Raw genomic sequence first — 13,728 nt, 5'->3', positions numbered from 1 at the left:
AAAGTGGCAAGCAATGTAGCAGACAGGAAGAGCACCTCAAGGCGTTGCTTTAGCTTGGGATCAGTGATGGTATCCAAGTTTAGCAAGAAGCAGACTTTTGTGGCACTTAGCTCAGTAACTGCCAGAGATAGCTTCATACAAGACAAGATTCAAATGAAAGCAATGAAGCTCCAACATATTTCCACGAATTAGCAAGTAGTTGATATTCTGACCAAGCCCTTAGAAAAGGGAAGTTTGAGGTTTTCAAAGACAAATTTGGATTGGGGCAAATTTCATTCCTCCCTCGGAGGTGGTGTTGAGAATTATAGCTCGGATAAGAACTTCCACATATGTTTAGTGTGAACATGAGATAATTAGTTCGAGATATGTTCAAAAAAACATTTTCGAAAAGTAATTCTATTTTTAGAAGGAAAAAATTATTTTGTAATTCAGTTTAATAAAAGCATGAAAGTTATTTTTAGCAGTTGAGTCTAACATTGTACTTAGACTACGAGTTATCTTAAAAATAGATTCTCTGCTAAACCTATAAAGCTAGGGAAAGGTAAAGCCTTTTACACATACACTTGTGCAATTGAGCACAAGGGAGAGAGAAGGAAGCCAAAGAAGAGGCATTCTTCGAGACAACAATCCGTACAATTTTGTACATTGGTACGAAAAAGTTTGTACAGTCATACAAACATACCATATAGGGTGTCATGCAGGTCTTATAGAAGTTTTATGTTGTTTTTAGGTTTTTCAACGAGTTGTACAAGCTCAGTTTAAGGGCAACTTTGGTAACTGTGCATGTTATTTTTCTTGGGCAATGTGTGGAGGTTTCCTTGTAAATTTTCGAAAGAACAAACAATGATTTTAAGGAGTAATTACCTATGTGTGTGAACTTAATTTTTATGCTTATGTTATTTAACTTCTAGCTATGTATGATTGATGGTATGGTATGAAATTTAATAAATCTGTGTTTATTAAATTCAGTGATTTATTTATTTAATTGAGATCATAAGGACATTAGTCACCTAGGGCTTGAAATTCTAACAAAGGTTAAGCAAATCATCCTTGACTTTGAGAAGGATCATTTGATCCATCATATTGCAAAGAAGACCATGAGAAAGGACATGTTTGATGCTCTAATGACTCTATCGGAGAGAGAACATCAATCAAAAGATGTGGTTGAGTGAGCCTAGAGCCATGTGGATGAGTGAGATAGATACCAATGTTGTCTACTTGATGAAGATTACTGAACTCTGTGATTAGCTAGCAATAGTTGAAGAGGAGCTCAAGGGTGAAGATCTAGTACCAATCGCATTAAATGGGTTCTCTTCTACTTGGCAACAATGTTATAAGAACCAATCAATCATAGAACTAATGGACCCCTAAAACTAGAAACCTAAATCAAAACAGGAAACACAAGGAAAAAATGGATGACCAAAAAATATTGATCATCTACGTATGTGTGTCTGTGTCTGTGTTTGTGTATGTGTGTGTGTCCTTTTGAATCCAAACCATTAGAAACAAATATGTAAAGTTCTCATGTATATAGCAAGGGTGTATATAACGAAAATAACATTGAATGCAATCCATATATAAACCAAAATACATTAACAAAGAGGCTCTAAATGGCCTCTAGAGTCCAAAAAATTATACAACAAATAACTACATATCATTGAAATCATTGCCTATATTGGAATCCTCATCTTCAATATCACCCTCTAAGCATCAAAATAAGGTAAAAACATAATAACCTACCTAATTGCTTGACTGAAGGGTACATTTTTACTAAGGTCATGACAAAGGAGTTAAACAACCTATAGCACCAATATCAAGGTACATAGAGGGCTTCATGTTCTTGATTAAATGTCACTTCCATACCCTTATACATCATAGAATCCAATGGAAATGTTGCAATCGTACCAATCCTAAAATCCTAGAAACTGTTAAGTCCATTGAATTTTGAATGGGATCTAAAATTCTACTATCTCCATATGAAGTCCAATGAGGTTCGAACCATTCTCAAGCATATTGAAACATTTAAAGGTAATCTTAAAAATAAGTAAAAGGATAGAAAAGGAAAGATAAAGGAGAATGTCAACTTTTACTATAAGAATTTAATATTACCACTAATTACTAGGGTTTTGCTTTTCTTTTTCCTTTTTTTCTTTCATTTTCTTTCTTGGGGGAAGGGGGGCTATTTTTGTCATCCCACATGCCCACATATGGATTAGTATGGAACCAACAACTTCTATATGAAACCAACCAATTTAGACATTTAAGGTTGATTCTATATATAGCCAATCAATTCCATCAAAAATCAACCAGTTCAATACAAAATTGGGCATTTCAAAATTAGATCCTTGATTTTTATTGACAACCATTGTAAACCAATTAAACCAGCTAATTTGGAAAAATCAATTCAATTCTAGTAACACTTCTTGACAACCTTTTGTCTATGCCGAAAAAAACCTTCCCACTTTTGAGAGGCTATAGGATGACTTCATCCAAGAGGAGACGAGATTAGAGACTAATGCAAATATAAAAGAGGAAGAGTAGAATCCTGCAGTCATCAGGGAGATGAAGAAGGGCAACAGGAAAGGAGGACTTGGAAAGGGTCAGGAAGAGAAGAAAGAGGATTTAGGTTCAAGTTCCTCTAACCAAGGAAAGGACTTGAGCCATATCAAGTGCTTCAAGTGTCAAAAGTTTGGGCACTTTGCTTCTCAATATTATGAGAAGAAGGGAAAGCAATAGTAACAGAAGCAGTTTACAAAGAGTGCAAATGCATCAGCTAAAGTAGATGAGCTTCCATCCAAGCTTGAGACACACTTCTTTGTAGTCGCAAAAGTATTTTACAAGGAGTGCAAAAGCATCAGCTAAAGTGGATGAGCTTCCATCCAAGCTTGAGATACATTTCTCTATGATCTCATGCCTATCATCTAACACTGTTTTGGGTGTCAAGTTTCAACTAGTATGTGGGCAATTAAACCTCCAACTGTATGACCTCTAACAAGAAGACCTCCAGAAAACTTCAAGAGCAGAAAACAAGCATACAAATGGAACTTGGTAATGATGCCATGTATCTAGTTGGAAGAGTCGACTCCATTTCATTCCAAATACCATCGGGTGATATCCTTGAACTTATCAATGTTTTGTGTGTACCTAGATTAACAAAAATCTCCTTTCAATTTCAATGATGACAAATCTCACATATATGGTTGAGTTTGACAATCAACAAGTCCTCATTCATAATAGATGCTCGGATCTTGGTCGGGTGTTGACCGGAGGTGTTTCTTAGGGTGGTCTATACAAATTGCAGGGGAATCCTACGAGAGCAATAGTGCAATAAATTGACAACTTTTGTGAGATTTGGAAATGGGCACAAGAGACTAAGTCACCTACACTATGGAGTGTTACCAGTCTTGAAGAACATGGTGCAGGAATTGCCAAACTTAAAGGTTGAGAAGAAAGGAGTGTGCAATGGTTGTGCACTTGGCAAGATTGTGAAAGTTGATTTTCCTAGCAATAAGCATAGGTCAAGAGAGATTCTTGACCTAACCCACTCAAATGCATGTGGACCCATGTCTTTAGCTTCTTTATCAAGTAACATTTACTATGTACCTTTTATTGATTATTTCCTAGGAAGTCCTAAATCTATTTCATGAGGACCAAGGATGAGGTCTTTGGGGAGTTTCAAGAGTTTAAGGCTCTTATAGAAAAATCAAACATGTAAAAAGATTAAGGTGTTGAGGTTTGAAAATGGAGGAGAGTATACCTCCAAGGAGTTTGATATTTTTTGCAAGAGAGCAGGAAATAAGAGGGAACTAACAATTCTATGCAACCCTCAGTGAAATTACATTGCAAAGATGAAAGATAGATCTATTGCAGAAACAACCAAATCCATGATTCATGATCTAGTCTGCCCATATGCCTCTCTGAAGAAACATGTCCGACAGCTATATAAATTCTGAACAGGTGTTCTAAGAGAGTTTTGAAGGACAAGACAAGAGAGGAGGCATTCACAAGTGAGAAGCCTCAGGTCTCACATCTTCATGTTTTTAGTTGTCATGTCTACATTCATATTACTAATGAGAAAAGGACAAAGTTAGAACCTTCTAGTTTGAAGAGTATCTTTGTAGGTTACAATGAGACCTCACAAGCTTACAAAGTCTACATTCCATCTCAATGGAGGGCAATTGTGAGCAGAGATGTAAATTTTGATGAAGATGCATGATCCTCTTAGTCTCAAGAACCTCCAACAGTGACCATGGAGGTAGAAGAGCTTGTTGTCCCAAGAATAGATCTGCAAAAATCAAAAAAATCGAGAAAAACATATTTAGATCAACAAGCTTCCGAATGTGAGGGGGTGCCTCTTTATCTTTCAATTCAATCGGAAGACCTAGATGGCTAACCTAGACATTGCAAGAGGCAAAAAAGCAAGTTGGTGCTCCATCTACTTCCTTTCAAGTAATCCATCCTCCTACTTATGTTGCACTAATGTCTTCCATTATTGATACAAAACTTTCCAATTATGAGGTGGCAACAAGGAAGCAAGTATGGCAAAATGCCACAATGGAGAAGTACAACTTTGTCATGACAAATGATGTGTGGGAGATGGTGCCTAAAGTAAATGGGAAGTGAGTGATTAACGCTAGGTGGTTGTACAAGGTTAAGTGTGAGACAAATGGCAACATAGAGAAATACAAAGCTCAGTTTGCAGCTAGAGGGTTCTCCCAAAAAGAGGGAGTTGAATATGAAGAGGACAAATTGTTCCTATTACTAGGTATTACCTATATCAAATTTGTTATGTCTTTCATAGCAGTCTTTGATTGGAGTTTATATCAAATGGATGTAAAACAACATTTCTTGATGGGTTGATATAGGCTTTGAGGTGCATGGACACGAGACTTGTCTTTGGAAGTTGAAGGTGGCCCTTTATGGGTTGAAACAAGCACCACATGCATGGTACTCCAGAATCCATGAGTATCTTCCAGGTTTGGGTTTCATGAAGTCAAATGTAGATTCTAATCTTTACAATTGGCTGATCATTCTAATTTGCTTGTTTTAGTATTACAAGTAGACAAACTTATACTTACAAGAAGTTCGGAGAAACTCATAGAATGGTGCAAGGTAGAGGTGGTGAGAGAATTTGACATGAAGGACATTGGCTTGACTAGGTCTAGAGGTATGGCAAAGTCCAAGTGAAGTTTTCCTTAGACAAGGTAAGTATGCAATCGAGATTCTAAAGAGATTTCAAATGATGGACTGCAAGCCCATGGCTACTAGTACTCTTGCAGTAGTAAATTTGAAGTCCTTTGTTGATCCTAATTGAAATTTGATTGATCCATCTGTGTACAAGAAATTGATAGGTTCCCTCATGTATTTAGTAAACAAGGCCTAACATATTTTTGGTACTCAACATTTTGATTCAGTACATGGTGCAGCCCAAGCAAGTTCATTGGGTTGTTGCAAAACATGTGCTTTGCTACTTGAAGGGCATAATGCATTTTGGATTGAGATATGTTGGTGGTGGGGAGGTGGCACTGCAAGGTATTTCAGATTTTGATTAGGCAAGTAGTGTTGGTGACAAGAAGAGCATGTTAGGGTGTTTTTCCAGTTTAGGTTCATGTAGGATTTTTGATTCAACGAGAAACAAACTTCTATAACACCCAATTTGGCAAAGGCAGAATATATGGAAGCCAATTATGTTGTTGTGAAGCCATCTAGCTTGGCAAGTTACTAGCAGTGTTGATATATCAAATTTTGGACACTATTGTGATTTATTGTTTGTACCAAGCAAAGTTATATTAAACTCACTGAAAATCCAACATTTCATGATCACTCCAAGCATATTGCAATCAGATACCGTTTCATCAAAGACAGGGTTCAGAAGGAAGTTGGGGCTCTTTAGTACATTCCAACAAATTGTGGATATTTTGACTCAACCCTTAGCCAAAGGGAAGCTCAAGATTCTTAGAAAGCTACTTGGATTAGTTGAGAACACTTTCCTTAGTAGAAGGAGAGTTAGAGAGTGTACCTCGAAGAAATATTTTCCATCAACAAACATGAGACTATCCTAGGTATTGTCCTTTTCAGCAACACCATAATTTATGTTGTGTACAAGATAGATAAGGCACAAATTCCAAGGTGGTGATGCTTTTGTTAAATTTCCTTAACCCCGGCAACTAGCAAGTTATTTCCTATAAATTTACTTGCTATAAATTAATTAAATTGCAACTTTCTTAATAAAATGTAGTACTAGGATTTTAACTAGTAAATAAAAATAATGGTGGAAGCAAATAAAACCAATTTCACACAAACAAAGAAATTTGTTGTTCATCAAAATAATATCTCAACATACAAGGGCTCCCTTACTGGAAAAATGGCCCACAGAGAAAATTGGAAATAACTACAGCAATTTAGAACCTAGCAAATCTGCCCCTAAAGATATCCAAGTTACACCTATGATGCTCCATATAGCCCTCATACAGTCTAGTAAAAACCTTTAGCAACCACATGGCCTGTGTATGGTCTCCTCAACCCAAATACAGCCTACCTTTGTTGCATATGTCCTGGTAGGGCTCATGTTCAACTTCTTGGCTTGCATAAAATGTGGTACGTCCCACGTACAGCCTTCCTCAGTTGTTGTTGCAAGTTGTTACCTATACGACTAAGTACGGTACCCTTCAACTCCTGTAATTTGTGCTCAAAAATAAGGTACAGCCTCCACTTTTGTTGTACAGCCTCCACCTAATTTTCTGTAGCTGGAATTATCCTCATTGTTTCCTTGTTTCCTTTCCTCCCTTAGCCTAAACAACAGAAGAATATCCTTCATTACCCTTGTTGTGTTCTTCATGAATCATTGTCCTTTATGACTCAATGTCTCTTTTTTATCTTTGTCCTTCACCTAGCCTTGCTTTTATAATCTGGAGATATTGATCAAATCCATAACCCTAATCTCCAAACAAATTGATAGTTGAGGTTATATCTCACCTCACTTGAGATTCAACTAATTCACTAATGCAAAAACCTTTGCATTTCATTAGATTAAACTCGCTTTTTATAAAAAGCACTTCATTTTAATTAATCCTTTAATAAAAGAGAACTTGTTAAGGTTGAAGGCTTTGGATGACTTCCACATGTGTAGACACTTGGACCTGTGTCGAAGTTCCTATCTAATGCTATAGTCATCAACACTCCCTCTTAGCGAGGAAAAATTTTCTTGAAGAGCCACCTGGAACTGCCTTTCCCTTCGATCCTGGCACAATATCCCATGCATCATCCTTCAACATGGCATTCCTCCAAACCCATTGGTTTATTGCCTCTTCAATGATGCTACTCGTTAGTGCCATATAGTTCGAAAACTTCTTCAGAGACTTACTTTCCTTGAAGGTGTTCCTAAGATCCTCTTCCTCTATCACTGGTAGTGATTCATGAGATTTCCTAGATGCTAAGTGTTCCTCGAACTTCACATCTCTGTTCACAATTATCTTCCTCCTTGTTGGAAGGAAGATCCTATAAGCCTTTGAAGTCTCGTTGTACTCCACAAATATGCCCTTCTCTCCCGAAGGATCCAGTTTCATCCTCTTCTCCAAGGCACATGGATGTATAATGGACAATGAAAGATCCTTAAATGTCTTGTCTCTAACTTCACCCCAATGAAAGCTTCTTTTGGAGTCTTGTCCCCCAATATCCTATGAGGATTCATGTTCTGCACATATGTTGTCGTGTTACATGCCTTTACCAAAAGAAATACTGGCAATTCCTTATCATGTATCATAGCCTTGGTAGAATTGATGATGGATCGGTTCTCTCTATATGCAAACCCATTCTATTAAGGGTTGTACAACACTGTCACCTCCCTCTTGATCCCTACCTCCCTGTAGAAATGTGTGGTCAATGGAAGTTACTCAACCCCATTATTGGACCTCAAGACCTTGATCTTACTTCCTATCTAGTTATCCGCGAGAGCCTTGAACTCTCAAAACCGACTGAATGCCTCATCCTTGGTCTTCATGAAGTAAATCCATGTCTTCCTGGAGTAGTCATTAATGAACATCGCATAATACAATGCAACTTGCACAGATGCCACTAGCATCGGTCCACATACATCCTAATGTATAAGATCCAAGATCCCCTTGGACCTACTCTCGTTGCTTAGAAAATCAACCTTGGCATTCTTGCCAAGTTCACAACCTCTGCACATACCATGCTTCTCAATACTGAAATCTAGGAGACCAATGACAATCTCCCTCAAAATCCGCAGCGTCCTGTAGTGTAGGTTTCCCATCCTCTTATGCCATAACTCACATAGGTTGTCATTGTCATGTACTAAGGTTTGAATTGGCTTACACTGCAACTTGTATAAATTGCCCTCTTTGTCCCCAATGACCACTGTTGTGTTGATCCCTTGGGACAAATGAGTATTGGCCATTTCTAAAACATGATGCCAAAGCCCCTGTCCTCCGCAACTGAGAATGAGAACAAATTCTTCCTCAGTCCTAGTACATATAGCACATCCTTGGATTCTAATGATCCTCCTTACTTGAGTTGGAAAAAGATAGTTCCCTCTCGCCTCACTACATATTTGGCATCATCACCAAGCTCCACATGAACCCCTGAGTAAGCTCCATAAGACTACTAAATAGCTCCTATGCCTCTGTCATGTGACATGATGCACCATTGTCCAAGTACCATGCACTCCTAGTGATGATGTTGGTAGAAAGGCAAGAGACTAGTGAGAAGTCCTCAAACTTTGTCGCAAACTCATCTAGGTGGATCTCTGTTAATGTTGTTATCTATTGTTGTTTCCCCATCCACTTCTCCAGACACTGAGATGCTAGTGCCCATTCTTGTGGCATATGAAACACTTGATCTTGCTCAAGTCTTTTTTCTTCCCCGATTGCGTGTTTGACCCCTTAATATTACCCTTGGAACCCTTTCCTTTGCCCTTCTTGGCCTAACTAACCAAGGTCAAGTTCTTATCTCAATTCCCTTGCTTGTTGGCTTTATACTCCTCCTGAGCCTCTCTTCCCAAATGCAATCATCCCAAAGCCTCTCCCCATTGAGAAGATGCTCCCAAGCACAAATCCCCTTGACAAATGGTTCCTACGACTTGGTGAAACCATTCAGTGCCATATTTACTACTTCTGCATCATCCACCTTTTCTCCAATCACTGCAAGTTGATCATGTATCTTTGTGATCTTTATGAGGTAGCCAATAACACTGCCAAATCTTGACATTTGCATGGATCTTAGCTTGTTCTTCAAGATCATCTTCCTATTCAAGTTGTCACTCTAGAACAAATCCACAAGAGCCTTAAACATCTCCCTAGCTGACTTCTTCTCCACCAAGTGACGGATCAAATGATCCTTCACGACATCCATAATAATCCACTAAGCTCCAATATCCTTTTCATAAGCTGCGAACTGCACCGGGTCTATCAATGAAGGAATTACCTTATCCACAATCTCCCAGAGATCATTTTCCTTCAATAGCAAGGTAACCCTTGCCAACTGAGGAAAGAAGTTTAAAGCACATCCGGCCTGTCTTCAGACCTAAGACTAGCTACTACCATTTCTAGCTACTACCTGTGTTTATTCTTTCAAGCAACCACAAGACTTTTACTATTGTTGGTTTATAGATCTGCTAAGATCTCTTCGCAAATCTAATAGATCGGAAAACTATTGTGGATCTGTGTTTGGCCCTTTAAACACCCACAAAAATTTTACTGCTGCCAAATGAAATGGCTGGTACAGCCTCCCTCTCTTCCTCTAAAGCGTACAGCCTCCACCAATCTGACTACTGATTGATCTGTTATGCAACATTAAATTCAGCCTTCCTCTTAGAGTGAAAGCTTTAATACCATGTTAAATTTCCTTAACCCCAGCAACTGGCAAGTTATTTCATAGTAATTTACTTACTATAAATTAATTAAATTGCAACTTACTGAATAAAATGCACTATTAAAATTTTAACTAGAAAATAAAAATTACGGTGGAAACAAACGAAACCAATTTTACACAAATACACATAAATTTTCTGCCCTTCAAATCTGCTGTTAAAGGCTCCCTTACTGAGAAAATGGCCCACAGAGAAAACTGGAAATTATAGCAATTTAGAACCTGGCAAATCTGCCCCTGAAGATATCCAATCTACACCTATACTGCTCCCTCGGCCTTCGTATGATCTAGTAAAAACTTCCAGCAACCCCGCAGCCCATGTATGGTCTCCTCAACCAGAGTACAGACTCTCTCTACCGCATATTGCCTTGTACGGCCCGTGTTCAGCTTCTCAACCTGCATATGACCTGGTATATCCCGCATACAACCTTCCTCTCAGTTGTTGCTGCATGCTGCTAATTGTACAGCTGAGTACAGTACCCTTCAGCTCCTGCAATTTGTGCTCAGAGATATGGTACAGCCTCCATTTGTGCTGTACAGCCTCCAGCTGTTTTTCTGCTGCTGGGATTATCCTCACTGCTGAAATGTTTCCTTCCCTCCATTGGCATGAACATTAGATGAAGATCCTTTATCACCCTTGCGATGTTCTTGAAACACTGTCCTCCATAAATCAATTAATGTCTCTAATTTTTTCTTTCTTCTTCAGCTAGCCTTGCTTTTATAATCTTGAGTTATTGACCAAATCCATAAACCTAATCTTGAAAGTGATTGAAAACTGAAATTAGATCTCACCTAACTTGTCAATGCCAAATGGTTAAATACATCTAATTCAATAATGCAAAAATATTTGCATTTCATTAGAATGAACTCACTTTTTATAAAAAAAAACACTTCACTTTAATTAATCCTTTAATTAAAGTGAATTTGCTAAGGTTGAGGGCTTTGGACAACTTCCACACGTTTAGACACTTAGACTTGTGCGGAAGTTCATGTCCGATGCTACAGTCTTACAGTTTTACCTTATTTTGCATGCAGATATATTTTTGCAACCCTAGGCGACTCATCTCAGATTATAAGATATGGGAGAGGGTACAGATCTGTACAGAGTTTCAAATTTTATTTATTACACATAAAATTCTGTCTAGCAATTTTTCCTGTGGCAGATTTTATTCAGCTGTAATGGAATAGCAGTAACAGAGATTTTTGACAGTGATCTACATGTTCTGTTGTATGTTTTCTAACTATGTGTGTTTATAGATTCTGGAGAGATTCAGATGGCAGTTTTTATTGGCCTTCAAATTCAGATTTGTTAGTTTCCGGTAGGAGCAAAATCTGTTTGCATGTGTTAGAAATATTCATCAGTTTATGAAGGAATTTTAAGTATTCTGTCAATGGAAGTGTTGGAATAAAGATGTGGCCCGTGCTTTGATGCTGTCCACAAAATGCAATAAATGGAAAATCAGGCTATTTTAGACTAACCGTGAGGTGCGAATTCCTTGTTAAGAACAAAGGAAAAAATTATTGGAGTTGCTTGCTGAAAAACATAAAAAGCTTGGTTAGGATCTCGAACTAAAACTTTCATGGGAACATGCATGAATCCTTGACATAGAACATGCATTCACAAACATTTTAGTAACTAATGTTGAACATGCATGTCACTAAGTCATTATCCTATTATAAAATTGTGTATGGAAAAGAGGAAAGCTCCATAGAACTGCATGGACTAATTCTTTGTCCTTTCAGGTGATTCTTCCCGCATATTCTTGACCGCTAATCTGAAACTGCAATCCCACCAAATCGAAGTTGGCATTCCATTTATTCTTAACCACAATTTAAGGGGTTTCGGGGGCCCATGAATCGCCCCAGATCATCAAAATCGCAAATCGAACAATGTATCTCTCAGAATTTGCAGATCTATGATCAGCCGGATTCTGGCGAAAGCAAGCAAGGTGTTCTATTTAACAGATAGACGATGTCCCATGGAGCATGATAGAGATTTTGAGTTTTATTTTGGATTTAATCTCTTTACTCTTAATCGATTTGTGTATGTCCTCTCGTAGTATCACTTTCCTTTTTCCTTCTAAATTTCCTGAATTCCATTCTGGTGTCTGTATGCTGTGTGTTTTACCCTTCCTTGTGATTCTTATATGTGTAATGTATTCTTCATTGCAAATCTTATTACTGAAAGGAAAAGTATCAATTGTTGGGGATTATGGCTATCACCTATCAAGATACTGTACAGGCCAAAAAAATGTTTCTCCGACTCAATGCCCTATATTTTGTTGTATCCAATTCTCCCGCTGAATGCAAAATCGCACTCCAAATAATTAAAATTTTGTATAAGAAATCCCAAAACAGAGCATGTCCGTCTTGAACACCCACTTTAAAGGGCACATAATTCTTCCAATTTAACATCGGAATCATTTCTATTAAAATGAACAGAACATGACCCAAATCACAGACAAGTTCGACGGATACAAAAAAGAGTCAATATAGGATTCAGACGCTACTATAACCCCGGAGATAGCAAACAGTGCATGAAAACAAGATTATTTTGGGGTTGACGATTGAAAATTCTTACCGTTCAGCAAGTTGGAGGCCAACTTGATATCCAATGGCTTCGATCCTCCTGGCAGCAAGCTCTTGTTTGTTGGCATAGAATCTGCCACAGTAAGCAGCCACCATCTCCATTGTCACGCTGTCCACGCAACTCTCAGATACTTCCCTGACCATTTTTTCCGTTTATTTTGGGTGATTTTGTGATCAATTTTCCTCTCAAATGTATTTCTTCTCAGTGATTTGCACAAATTCCAGTGATGCTTGTGAGCGTACTCTTCACCTTATTACAATGGCTCTCTCGCTCTAACAGATGTCTGCATCATGTATTATTTTCCTCCTGCCTGGCTTTTTTCTGTAGATGTACTGTTTGGTTTAAACAGTCTAAAATTAATGGATGCCTGTTTTCGCGTTAACCAATATATCTATGGGCAGATTAATACAATTTGCCTAATTTTTTAAATGAACCCTTGATTAAAACCAGTCTCACGGGATTTGCCAGGTTATAATATTTAAGAAAACGAAGGGCCATCGATATGTGGAGTAAAGAGGCCCATTTTACTAATTGAAAATTATAAAATATGTAAGTGTATTAATTTAAGCGTATTTTCACTTACCAAGTGAAAGTTTAAAATATATAAAGGTTGAATTTAGGCTTTTTGTGATTCATATCAAGTTTTTTGAAAATAAAAATCGCATAACAATTCATTTTGGCAATACATTTTGAACCAACACGCGTGGTTTAAAACACGTCTTAAAAAGAGTTTTTGGCAAAAATCGCATAACAATCATTTGTCAATGCGTTTCAAACCAACTAGTATGGTTCAAAATACATCCACAAATGAATTGTGATGTGATTTTCGCCGAAAAATCTTCTCAAAAAATATATAAAGGCATTAATTTAGGCGTAGTTTAATTTCATCTTATTTACAGATTGAAATGGTATTAAACAATTTATTCAAATTCTTAAAAAAAAATTCTTGAATTTTAATTAAAATTAACTCGAAAAATGCTCTAAAAAAACCAATTATATTAAGTTTTCTCTAATTTATGATGTTGAGTTTCTTGTAGATATTATTTATGATACAAATAAATGTTTCTAAGGTTTTTTATTTTTTGAAATAAAAATCATTTATGATGATGAGTTGCCCTCGGGGCGTAAAATAGACAATGATTTGTGTATTGTTAAGTCACGATGTGATGTGAAGGTCATCGGTTCAAAACTCTGTGGGCAAAAATCCAGCCATGTTAAGAACTAGTGTGCCCCACGCCACGTGCGATCCCCAG

General features: G+C 37.5%; 1 protein-coding gene across 2 annotated transcripts in view; it reads right to left on the bottom strand.

Annotated features, from left to right (window-relative positions):
* LOC149254201 (uncharacterized) overlaps positions 1 to 12,854 on the bottom strand; it is a 59,828-nt gene extending 46,974 nt beyond the window's left edge. The window contains exon 1 of one of the 2 annotated variants that reach the window (XM_089460080.1): positions 12,467 to 12,854. In XM_089460080.1, coding sequence (XP_089316206.1) covers positions 12,467 to 12,618 — 152 coding nt within the window. In that variant the 5' untranslated portion in view covers positions 12,619 to 12,854. The remainder of the gene's footprint in view (positions 1 to 12,466) is intronic. The other variant, XM_089460079.1, reaches the window with a different exon arrangement.
* Between the last annotated feature and the right edge of the window lie 874 nt (positions 12,855 to 13,728).

Source organism: Pinus tabuliformis, chromosome 7, assembly GCF_031772625.1.
Source record: "Pinus tabuliformis cultivar Carrire ecotype Pingquan chromosome 7, CPIR1, whole genome shotgun sequence".
Lineage (NCBI taxonomy): Eukaryota > Viridiplantae > Streptophyta > Pinopsida > Pinales > Pinaceae > Pinus > Pinus tabuliformis.
Note: the sequence above shows the minus strand (reverse complement) of the source record. Positions and strands in the feature narration are given on the sequence as shown.